At 45.5% G+C, this 12918-nt stretch overlaps 1 protein-coding gene across 2 annotated transcripts in view; it reads left to right on the forward strand.

The window, feature by feature from the left end:
- Positions 1–12918, forward strand: part of LOC129703393 (polyhomeotic-like protein 3) — a 60838-nt gene that overhangs the window by 17005 nt on the left and 30915 nt on the right. For both annotated transcript variants that reach the window (XM_055645782.1, XM_055645783.1), the window contains exons 3-5: positions 9864–10041; positions 11838–11996; positions 12819–12887. In XM_055645782.1, the coding sequence (XP_055501757.1) occupies positions 9925–10041; positions 11838–11996; positions 12819–12887 (345 nt within the window). In that variant the 5' untranslated portion in view covers positions 9864–9924. The remainder of the gene's footprint in view (positions 1–9863; positions 10042–11837; positions 11997–12818; positions 12888–12918) is intronic.

Consider the following 12918-nt stretch of genomic DNA (forward strand, 5'->3'; position numbering starts at 1 on the left):
TGAGGTACGGTGGAAAGCTTTTAGCTGCGTGCTAACCAGTCAGTGGAAACACTATACGTTATTACAATTAAGGTGTCCACAGTGCACCGACACAGGATAAAGGGAATAATGTTTAGTGCAAGATAAAGTCAGTTTAAAGATAATCCGAGGGTCTCCAATGAGGTAGATGGGAGGTCAGGACCGTTTTCTAGTTGGTGATAAGATGGTTCAGTTGCCTGATAACAGTTGGGAAGAAACTGTTCCTGAATCTGGAGGTATTCATTTTCACACTTTCGTACCAATGGAGGAGGTGCCAGAGGAAGGGATATAGGTGGAAGGGGACACCTCAACTACCTCCTCTGGAAAAAAAATGCAAACTGCTTGAGAATCTCAGCGGGTCAGGCAGCATCTGAGGAGGGAAATGGACAGATGATGTTGCAGGTGAGGACCCTTCTTCAGACTGATTGCTGAAGGTGGGAGAAAGGTGGAAGAGAAGTGAGGGCGGGACAAAGCCTGGAAAGTTATACCTTGATTAAATCCATCTGCCTATTAAATAACCCACCCCTTACCTGTATTGGCCTATTACCTGCCAGGCTTTGTCCTGCCCCTACTCTCTTCCAGCTTCTCCCCCACCTTCGACAATTAATCTGAAGAAGGGTCTCGACCCAAAACGCCACCTATGCATTTTCTCCAGAGATGTTGCCTGACCCGTTGGGTTACTCCAGCACTGTGTGTCTTCCTCTAGAACGTTATACGTGCATACAGGTGAGGGGGGGGGGGGGGGGGGGGGGTGGCGTTTGATTGGCAGATAGTTGGACAAAGGCCAGAGATTAAAATACATAAAGTATGAGAAAAGGAGAGATTAGGTGGAAAACATGAAATTTCACATTTGTTTATTAAGTCACGAGACAATATTGTAAGCCTGGCTTACTGAGCGAGTTGTTTGTAGGTTTTCAAATTATTGTTGGATGGTTCGATTTTAAAAAAAGATTGTGAACTAGGCAAAAGGTCTGGTCCTTTGAGGATGGTATCTTGAACCATTGGGATCGATTCTCCACCCAAAAGGATGGTGCAACAGGTAGAGCCACTGCCTCGGAGCACCAGAGTAATGCGAGTTTGATCCTGACTTCAGATGCTATTTGGGAGTAGTTTCCATGATCTCCCTGTTGCCGCATGGCGTACCCCCCAGGTGCTCCGATTACCTCCCACACTACAAAGACGGGCAGGTTGGTAAGTTAATTGGTTACTATACATCACCTTGAGTGAAAGATCGATATTTCGTATTGGCAATGGCTTATTATTATGTTTACTGAGCTACAATGAAAATCGTGATTGCGTGCTATTCAATGAAATCAGATAATACTATACATGAATACAATCAAGCCAGACACAAGTACAACAGGTAGAGCAAAGAGAAAAATACCAGGGGACAGAATATATTTTCTCAGCATTGTGGTGTAACAGTTCCAGAGAAAAAGTCATGTTTAAGAAGGAACTGCAGATGCTGGAAAAAGCGAAGGTAGATAAAAATGCTGGAGAAACTCAGCGGGTGAGGCAGCATCTATGGAGCGAAGGAAAAGATGACAAGAAGGGTCTCCACCCGAAACGTCACCTTTTCCTTCGCTCCAAAGATGCTGCCTCACCCACCGAGTTTCTCCAGCATTTTTATCTACCTCAGAGAAAAAGTCCAATATCCCACATACGGTAGGTTGGTATATCAAGACTGTACGATAGTTTATGGAAAGACCGTTCAGAATTCTGATGCTTGCAATATTACTACAAAAGACATTGGTTTAAGATGGGGGGGGAAAGATTTAATAGGAACCTGAGGGGTAACGCTTTCACACAAAGGGCGGTGGGTATATGGGATGAGCTGCCAGAGGAGGTAGTTGAGCCAGGTACTATCGCAACGTTTAAGAATCATTTAGATAGGTGCATGGGTAGGATAGGTTTAGAAGGATATGGGGCAGGTAGGTGGGACGAGTGTAGAAGGGACATGTTGGTCGTTGTGGGCCAGTTAGGCCGAAGGGCCTGTTTCCACGCTGTATGACTACTAGAATGTAGAATACTGTAGCTTGAAGCAAACTGTAATGATAGACGCATTGTCTAGACTGTCCCATGAGAGCTCGAAAATGGGATGTGAAAGTTCCATTTATGCCCCAGCTTAAACGAGTGATGATTTTTTGATGCAGGCTTTAGAAATTGCAGAACAAGCAACACCATGGTACTCTGCCATGCACAAGCTACAGACAACAAACTGTGGCCCTTTGTCAGAGTCTATTTACTCTGGTAGTGCATGACATGTTGATCGGTCGGAGGGTGGTGAAGCTGAAATTCATTGCCACAGACGGCTGTGGAGGCCAAGTCTCTGTATATTTTTAAGGTGGAGATTGATAGATTCCTAATTAGTACAGGTATCAGGGGTTATGGGGAGAAGACAGGAGACTGGGATTGAAAGGGAAAGATAGATCAGCCATGATTGAACGGCAGAGTAGACATGATGGGCCGAATGGCCTATTTCTGCTACTACAACTTATGACATGCAAAAGTAGTTCTTAGTTCAGCAAAGGCAAATTCAATGGAGAGAGATTTCCCTCGATTTAACGTATAGCCGCTTGGAATGGCTATTAATGGTTAAAAACTGGTATTTTCCCTTTTTTTTGCCATAAATCTGCATGCATGCATTTAAGGAATTGATGGGGCCATGTTAATATGTATTGCTGGCTGATACTTCACCTACTAGTCAAATGCTCTGCATCTCAATCCAGACTTGGCCAGTATACAAAACTTTAGGCCATTGCCTCAATGCTCTTAAGGCAACGTATTCGTTACGTAACTCACACAGTATCTTTGGTCTTTAAATGAAAGCAAGCATGTCCCATTTTAATCAGCCTTGTTCACATGCTCTGCAATCTTGCAGTCTTGGATAGATGGATGTTTCCAGCATTGTCTGTGGTTATTGCACCATGGCAGTCATTTGACACTGGCGGAGAAACTCTTAACGGCCCAGGCTTTTTTACTTAAATCGGCTCGGAAGGTATTGGCACTCCATTATTGATGGCGTGCTGAGAAGTTTAGCCACATTCAACGCTGTGGTTAATCTCCACTAGCCAGTAACGTAACACACTTAAGGGTCTGTGGTGCCTGAAATATGAGCTCCTGGTAGTGTGAGGATGCCGTCAGTGATCAGAGCAGTCCTGGCCAACTTTTCGGCAGGGATAAAATTAATGCAGCAGGGCGATGCAATCTCATGCCTGGAATCAAACTTACTGAGGTCATGACTATATTTGTGTCCTCAGCAGGGGCAAATTCCCTAGTATGGGCCAGCAGCTGGTGCATTGATAAGGGCTGTTTAGTTTTGTTGCTAACACCCCAAAGTTTAGTATAGTTTAGAGATACAGCATGGAAACAGGCCCTTCGTCCCACTGAGTCCATGCTGACCATCCATCACCCACTATCTCACCCACTCCCAACGCAGGGAATTATAGACCAGTTAGCCTGACATCGGTGGTGGGGATGATGCTGGAATCAATTATAAAAGATGAAATAGCGGAACATTTGGATAGCAGTAACAGGATCTTTCCAAGTCAGCATGGATTTACGAAGGAGAAATCATGCTTGACTAATCTTCTGGAATTTTTTGAGGATGTAACTAGGAAAATGGACAAGGGAGATCCAGAGGATGTAGTGTACCTGGACTTTCAGAAAGCCTTTGATAAGGTCCCACATAGGAGATTAGTGGGTAAAATTAGAGCACATGGTATTAGGGTACTGGCATGGATAGAAAATTGGTTGGCAGACAGTAAACAAAGAGTAGGGATTAACGGGTTCTTTTCAGAATAGCAGTCAGTGACTAGTGGGGTACAGGAAGGCTCGGGACCGCAGCTATTTACAATATAATGATTTAGATGAAGGGATTAAAATTTAGATGAAGGGATGTGGAATTTTCTGCTACAGAAGGTAGTTGAGGCCAGTTCATTGGCTATATTTAAGAGGGAGTTAGATGTGGCCCTTGTGGCTAAAGGGAGGCAGGTACAGGGTACTGAGTTGGATGATCAGCCATGATCATATTGAATGGCGGTGCAGGCTCGAAGGGCCGAATGGCCTACTCCTGCACCTATTTTCTATGTTTCTATATTTCTAAAAGTAACATTAGCAAATTTGCAGATGAGACAAAGCTGGGTGGTAGTGTGAAGAGGATGCTATGAAGATGCAGGGTGAGTTAGTCAGGTTTGGTGAATTGGCAGATGCATGGTAGATGCAGTTTAATGTGGCAAGAACAGAAAGGCAGATTATTATTTGAATGGTATCAAGTTAGGAAAAGGGGAAGTGCAACAAGATCTGGATGTCCTTGTTCATCCGTCACTGAAAGTTAGCATGCAGGTACAGCAGGCAGTGAAGAAAGCTAATGTCATGTTGGCCTTAATAACAAGAGGAATTGAATTTAGGAGCAAAGAGGTCCTTCTGCAGTTGTACAGGACCCAAGTGAGACTACAGCTGGATTATTGTGTGCAGTTTTGGTCTACAAATTTGAGGAAGGACATTCTTGCTATTGAGGGAGTGTGGTGTAGGTTCACGAGACTAATTCGCGGGATGGCGGGACTGTCAGATGTTGAAAGAATGGAGCGACTGGGCTTGTATACACTGGAATTTAGGATGAGAGGATATCTTATTGAAACATACAATATTATGAAGGGATTGGACATGCTAGAGGCACTAAACATGCTCCCAATGTTGGGGGAGTCCAGAACCAGGGGCTACAGATTAACAATAAAGGGTAGGCCATTTAGAACGGAGATGAGGAAAAACGTTTTCACCCAGAGAGTTGTGAATCTGTGGAATTCTCTGCCTTAGAAGGCAGTGGAGACTATTTCTCGGGATGTTTTCAAGAGAGATAGATAGAGCTCTTAACGATAGCGGAGTTAAGGGATATGGGGAGAAGGCAGGAATGGATGATCAGCCATGATCACAATGAATGGCGGTGCTGGCTCGAAAGGCCGAGTGGCCTACTCCTGCACCTATTGTCTATTGTCACACTCGGGGGCAATTTTACTCCAGTTCCCAGTTTTTACTTCCACATCTTTAGGATGTGGGAGGCAACCAGAGCGCACGGTGGGAAACCCACGGGGTTGCAGGGAGAGTATGTGCAAACTCCGCACAGATAGCACCCGAGGTTAGGATCAAACTACTGTGAGGTGGCAGCTGTACCCACTGCACCACTGCACCACCCAAAGAATTTAGAACATAAAACAGTACAGCAAAGGAACAGGCAATTCAGCTCACAATGTCTGTGCCAAACATGATACCAAATTAAACTAATCTCCTTTGCCTGCATGTGATTCATATCCCTCCATTCCCTGCCTATCAAAAGAGTTTCTTAAATGCCGCTATCTCATGCCTCTATCTCACCACCACCTCTGGCAGCATGTTCCAGGCATCCACCATTTTCTGTGTAAAAAAAAAACTTTCACCTGCACCTCTCCTTTAAACTTTGCCCCTTTGACCTTTGACCCCTCTAGACTTTGACAATTCCGCACTGGGAAATAGGTTGTGACTGTCTACCTTATCTGTTCCTCTCATTATCCTTCTATCAGGTGTCCTCTCAAGCTCTGAGTCTCCAGAGAAAATAATCCAAGTTTGCTCAACGTCTCCTTATACTTAATACCCTGTCATCTAAGAGGTTGGACACATTGGGTTGTTTTTTGCTGGAATATCGGAGGCTGATGGAATCCTGATAGAAGTTTAGAAATGCCCCTAGAGGCATAGATCGGGTAGATGGTCAGAACCTTTATCCTAGCGTGGAAATGTTAAAAACTATAGGGCATTGTTTTAAAGTGAGAGTGGTAAAGTTTAATGGAGATGTGCGTGACGTGTTTTTTTTACACATGGGTGCCTGGAGCGCGCTTCCAGGATGATGGTGGAAGCAGATAGGACAATTAGACACATATGGGAGTCTAAATAAGAACTTCAGACCTTTTGAAAGAGAGAAAGCAGCAGGGAGGAGAATTAGAAAGCTCTTTCAAAGATGTGGGATGCAACAATTCTGATCACCCCACAACCAGAATGAACAGGGGGGATATGGATCACATGCACGAAGGGGAGATTAGTTTAAGATAGGCGCCTCCAATGCATTCAGAACTCTGCAGCCTGGATCATCACCCGCACCAGATCATCGGACCACATCACACCCATCCTCACTCAACCCCACTGGCTCCCTGTGCACCACCGGATTAACTACAAGATTTTACTGCTGACCTTCAAAGCCCTACACCACGTTGCTCCCCAATACCTCTCTGACCTGCTGCTACCATACACTCCTTCCCAGTCACTTCGTTCCTCCTCAGCTGCAATTTTAACTGTCCCCACATTTAGACTCAGCACCATGGGTGCCAGAGCCTTCAGCTGCTCTGCCCCATGTCTCTGGAACACTCTCCCACCTCCCATCTGTCACCTGGACATCATCGATCAATTCAAATCACAACTCAAAACACCCTGTTTAGATTAGCATACCCGACATAACTTCCACCATGTTCACCCTGATTTTAATGACTTAAAATGTTTTGTGTATTTTTTGTTTTTTTGGTTTTTGTTTTTAATCAACGATTTTAATATTGATAAATGTATTGTGATTTTATGTCCTGTAAGGTGTCCTTGGGTGTCCAGAAAGGCGCCAGCAAATAAAATGCATTATTATTATTATTAAAGTGCTAGAGTAACTCAGCGGGTCAGGCAGCATCATTGGAGAAAATGGGATGGGTGATGTTTTAAATGGGGAGAAAGTAGGTGGGGGGGGGGGGGGGAGGAGGTGAGGAGCTGGAGGCGAGAAAAGACCAGGATCAATCAGGGCTAGCCACAAATGCTCTCAAGCAGGGCGGTGCCTGGTAGGCCCTTTTTTGACTAGGGAATGTGTGATCTCAAGTGAAACAATATGGAGATCTGTGGAATAGGTAAAATGACTAGAGAGGAGGAAGGGAGTAAGGAGGGAGGGTGGTGAGGAGAGGGGAAGATTAAGTTACTTAAAATTAGAGAATTCGACATTCATACTAGGTTAGCCTAAAATTGGAGGACTCATTGTTCATTTCATTGGGTTGTAAGCTACTCAAGCAAAATATGAGGTGCTGTTCCTTCAATTTGCCTGTAGCCTCACTCTGGCAATGGAGAAGGCCCAGGACAGAAAGATCATTTTGTGAAAGGGAAGGGGAGTTGAAATGGTTGACTACCGAGGGATTGCATCCTGTTTGGCACAGACATCGTGGGCCGAAGGGTCTACTCCTGTGTGGCCCTGTTCTACATCAACGGTGTTCCTGATTCATTCTGTATTCTGCATATCCGCGGGTAAATCTTGTGGGTAAGCAGATAGTCTTGGATATCTTTCAGCCACGATGTGGAATTAAGCTAAGGCTTGTCACTTCCCTACAAATTTCCTCGGTAGTTATATCGTGCGTCATACTCGGGCTAACAATACGTTAGTAAATTTCTTCCCTGTCAGGTAATTCCCAAACACAAGAGCTTTTTCTTCACACGACTAACGTGGCTCCAGCAACACATTAGCAATGATGCAGCGGTACTGTGTGTCAGCTTGTAAATGCGTTCTGGTGGAGTGTGATTACTAACAGCAGTAAAATCTTCAATATTTCTCCTCATTGCACTTAATTACCGCTGTCTTGGCATTTTAACGCAGGGAGACTAGTTTCCAATGCCTAAGTTGTTTCTGACTTCGGACCAAGCTGTCAATGCTTTTGCTGGTCTGCTCGTACAGAGCTGTCAGCCTGTGTGGCCACTGGTTCATCTCATTCAGAACCCACAAGCCACAGGAAATATTACAGCACCCTGTTAATGTGGTGAAGAGATCCCAGTCTGGATTTGAATTGTGCCAGCTTGGACTAACATAGCTCCGGTGTAGAATCACACTACGCGTGTGGAAAGGCATTGTAGTGGATTAATGCAGCGTGAGTGGGTGAGAGTGAATTAGAACCTCATTTTTCCTCATCTCTGTGCAAATCCCATGTGCCAATCAAGCCCACTCCCCCTCACCTGTATCCACCTGTCATTTGCCAGGCTTTGCCCCGCCCCCACCTCTCTTCCATACTCCCTCACCCTGGATAAAAGACTGGGTTTATCTAAGGCCCTCAAGATGTTATATACCTCTGTAAGGTCACCCCTCAACATCCTACTCTCCATGGTGAACAGTCCCAGCCTATCCAGCCTGTTTTCATAACTCAAGGCCCATCCAGGCAACATCATTGTGAAAAGAGGACAGAAGGTGCTGGAGTAACTCAATGGGTCAGGCAGCATCTCTGGATAACATGGATAGGTGAAGTTTTGGGTCGGGAAGCTTCCTCAGACTGATTGTGTGTGTGTCGGGGGGCATTGGGGAGGGGGGGGGGGTGGGGAGCAAGAAAAGAAAGCTGGAAGAGAGAAGAGGCAGGACAAAGCACGGCGACGAGGTGTGAGGGAGGGAGAGAGAGGGGGGGGGGGGGTGGGGGTGGGGGGGGGAGTGAGGGAGGGGGCGGGGGGGATTCAAGGCGGGGGGGGGGTGGGGGGCGGGGGAGCGGGTGGGAGGGGGGGGGGGGGGGGGGGGGGGGGGGGGGGGGGGGGATGAGTGCGAGTCCAGGTGGGGCGCAGGGTGTGGTGTAAAGAAAGGGAGGGAGTGGGGGCGAGAAGGGATTGGGAGGGGGAGGGGTTACGTAAAATTGGAAAATTCAATCCTCATACCATTGGGTTGTGTCCTTTTGCACATCCTTGTGAATCTTTTCTGCAGTCCTTCTCGAGAAGTATCTTCAGCAAAAGAGAAAGTGCTGGAGGAACTCAGTGGATTAGGCAGCATCTGTGGAGGGAATGGACAGACGACATGATTAGACAGATAGAGAAGGGAGGAGAAAGCTGGAAAAGGGAGGTGGGACTGGGACACAGCCTGGCATGTGATAGGTGGGTACACGTTGATTGGTAGATTGGTGGAGTTAGTGACAAAGGCTAAAGCTGTAAAGCGGACAAAGGGTGTCATATTTGGAGAGAAAGGGAGTAAAATGTAAAGGCGGAGGGATTTGGATGGAAGGGGACAGTGGGAAGAGGAAACATAGAGAAATCGAAGCAGTCTGAAGAAGAGTCTCGTACCAACATGATGGTCTGAATGGCCTAATTCTGCTCCTCTCTATTATGGTTTCCACCAGTCTGAAGTAGGGTTCCATCAATTTCCTCCACAGATGCTGTCTAAGTTTGTGTAAGAAAGAACTGCAGATGCTGGTTTAAATCGAAGGTAGACACAATATGCTGGAGTAATTCAGCGGATGAGGTAGCATCTCTGAAGTAAAGGAATGGGTGACATTTTGGGTCGAGACCCTTCTTCAGACTGCTGTCTAAGTTCCTCCAGTACATTGTATTCTCATGACTCATGGGAGCAGAATTAGGCCATTTGGCCCATCGATTCTACATTCCATCGTGGCAGATCTATCTTTCCTCTTCAACCCCATTCTCCTGCCTTCTCCCCATAACCTTTGACACCCTTACTAATGAAGAATCTGTCAATCTTTGCATTAAAGTTACCCAATAACTTGGCCTCCACAGCCATCTGTGGGAATGAATCCCACTGACTTACCATCCTGTGGCTAAAATAAATTCCTCTTCATCTTCCTTGTCATTTTATTCTGCTCAAGAATCAAACACCTGCAGCTCCTGTACCCAATTACCTTTTCTGATCTTCATTTATACTGATCAGTACAGCGGCCAGGATGTGGTCTATAGTGTTTTTTATGCCAGCTCTCTTTGTAACTGACTTCCATGGAACTGGCAAGTGGTAAGTCTGCCCAATATAGACACTGCCAGCGTAACTCTCGATGACAGCATTAAGGGTGTGAATGCTAAGTTCCTGTATTGCAACCTTGCAGCTTTGAAACCCTGCGTTTGATCGTTGTACCCGATGCATTGATTGTCAGGACCTGCACAGCCATGGAAAATGATCAAAGTATTACAACATGCACAACAACTACCACTGTCAGCACATCTCCCAGGGCTCAGGGTCCTCAAATCTCAGTCTACAGCAGCTCGGACCGACAAGCTGTTCAGGTACGTACTCTTCGTTCAATTATATTTTATTGTCACATGTGCCTAGGTACCGAGAAATGCTTGGTTTTGCATGCAAACTGGTAGAATCATATAGCATACCTCACCTCGGCAGTACACAAATGCCGCCACGTTTCTGGCGCCAACAAAGTTACAAAAGTTCACCGAACAATTCTACCTTTCCTCCCTATCCTCTGCTGCCACCGTACGTAGCAGCAGTCTCCCCCTCTCTCCCTCTCCCCCCCTCCCACTCTCCCGCTCCCTCTCTCCCATTCTTCTCTCCCCCTCCCTCTCTCATCCTCCCTCTCTCATCCTCCCACCTTCTTCCCCCCCCCTCTTTTTGCCAACACCTTTTTTTAGTCTATAGTAGCAATGTTACAAAATTTTGAGATTTTAAAAATCAAGTCTGCAATTTATCCCATCAGATAAAGCATAAAAAGAAGTTTAATTTGACACCTAATTCACTTTCATATCTTCAGTATTAAAAAGGTAATGGCCATTTTCATACTCGGAAATTAGCATCTTGTTCCCTATTGCTTTTCCATTGACAACTCAAAAGCTGTAATCAAGGACAGTCAAAAGCCCATAACTTTCTTAAAAATTAAAAGAACTGAATGAAATTTTCAGTCATTATAGATTGAAGCATTCTGAAACAAATATGAAACAATCTTACTTGGATGACCTGAAATTAAAGCATATAATTAGTTAGTCACCTAAATGTAGCTAATTACAAAATTTAATAACTAGATCTAAACATCTATCCATTTCTTAAGAAAAGGTTAACATTTTTAAATAGCCTAAGTGTCCAAATAACATTCACACTAAAATTCACAATATAACATAATTTTTAAATCTCATTGTCATGAATTTATAGGCCAAATGGAACAAATTTAGTGTTTAATTCCTGCAAATTAATGGCCATTTTAATCACCTTGCGAGTGGGATTTTGTGGAACGCGATTGTTTGGAACGTGTGGTTTGCGGTGAATTTAAATCCCATATCGGCAGGAAAAACACTGCCAGTTCGTATGGGGCTTAAATCACCTTTTCGCAACGTAAAACTTGGATTAATGTAATTCTAAAAAGCAAGTTTATATGTAAAATAAACGGCTTACCTTTAGCTCTCCCATACGTGAGATCCGTCCCGTTGTCGGCGTTGACGGCGTTAGAAGTCTATTTTTATTTTACTGCTGCGATTAAATTATCCAGCGATGTTTATAAAAAACTTCAGAGAACGCAAGTTGGATCGATTATTCTTCAGCAGCTTAACAGCCTGAGAAAATCGATTCCCGACACGCAGGACAAAACAGCATTTTAATCTCGCCCCCCTCTCAAAGGGCATAGTGGCAGAACTGCAGCGCCGCTGAAGGTAAGTTTTGTAACATACCTATCTTTAGGTCAGAAATCGTACAGCAATCGCATGATGTGGAGACCGTGCTTCCACAGTCCTGCGTGTGACATAAAAATCACACAGGAGTGGTGAGAAAGGACGTCTCTACAATCAGAACCAGTTCATGATGAGTGGAGACGGGAGCTTACAGTGTGGCGCGCACCTTTTAAAGTCTGAAGAAAGGATATAAAGTGCTGGAGTAACTTAGTGGGTCAGGTGGCATCTCTGAAGAACATCGGTAGGTGACATATCACGTCTGAAGAATGGTCCTGACCTGAAATGTCCTCTATCCAGGGGCGCTGCCTGACCCGCTGAGTTACTCCAGCACTTTGTGTCCTTTTGCGTAAATCATTATCTGCAATTCTATGTTCCTTCATTGGTAAGTCTGACGTTGTCTTGTCCCCCCGCAGGTGATCCAGCAAGCCTTGCACCGACAGCCCAGCACTGCAGCCCAGTACCTGCAGCAGATGTATGCCGCGCAGCAGCAGCATTTAATGCTGCAGACCGCAGCACTGCAACAGCAACAGCTGAGCAGCACCCAGATCCAGAGCTTGACATCCGTCCAGCAGGTGAGATCTCGGGGGACGGGGAGAGGGTTCGGATGGCGGTTTGGGGGGACAGGTGTGGGGGTGGGGGGAAGAGTGTGGATAACAACTCCGAGCTTACCTTGGGGTAGAATGTTGCCTGAAGAGCTGCCGGAGGAGGTATTTGAAGCAGGTACAATGACAACATTTGAAGGGCATTTGGACAAGTATATGGATTGCATAGGTTTTAGAGAGATATGGGCCAAACATGGGTAGCTGGGACGAGAGTAGGTGAGGCATCCTGGTCGGTGTGGGCAGGTTGGCCTGAAGGGCCGATTTCATGTTGTAGGACTCTATGAAGCTGCGGCACAGTGGTGCAGCGGTAGAGTTGCTTCTTTACAGCATCAGAGTCCCGGGTTCGACCCTGACTATGGGTGCTGTCTGTAGAGAGTTTATACGTTCTCCCTGTGACAGCGTGGGTTTTCTCCGAGTGCTCCAGTTTCCTCCCACATTCTCGATGTACAGGTTTGTAGGCTAATTGGGTTTGATAAAATTGTAAATTGTCCCTAGTGTGTAGGATAGAACTATTAACTGGTGTACGGACGATTGCTGGTTGGTGCGGACTCGGTCGCCTGATTCTGTGATGTATGCCTAAAGCCTAAAGTCTAAATCAATAAAATAATGTGGGAAGAGACTGGTGGTAGTTAAGTTATGCTCTGTCTTGAAGGTAATGTATATTGCAGTTGAACTTGGGAAAGGTATTAATAATGTAGCGTGAGGTTTCAGTGTCTGGTTCCTCGGAGGCTAAGGCCTCACACTTGACCCTGTGATGTGTGTTTCTCATTATTCTTCCCACTGCAATTTCAGGGAGGCGGACGTCAGTCATCTTCTCCAACAGGAGGCGCCAGTCAACAACAGAGTGGGTCACAAACCTCAGTGAGTCACCAACATCCTCGCGATGTGTTAA

The sequence above is a fragment of the Leucoraja erinacea genome, chromosome 14 (assembly GCF_028641065.1).
Source record: "Leucoraja erinacea ecotype New England chromosome 14, Leri_hhj_1, whole genome shotgun sequence".
Taxonomy (NCBI): Eukaryota; Metazoa; Chordata; class Chondrichthyes; order Rajiformes; family Rajidae; genus Leucoraja; species Leucoraja erinaceus.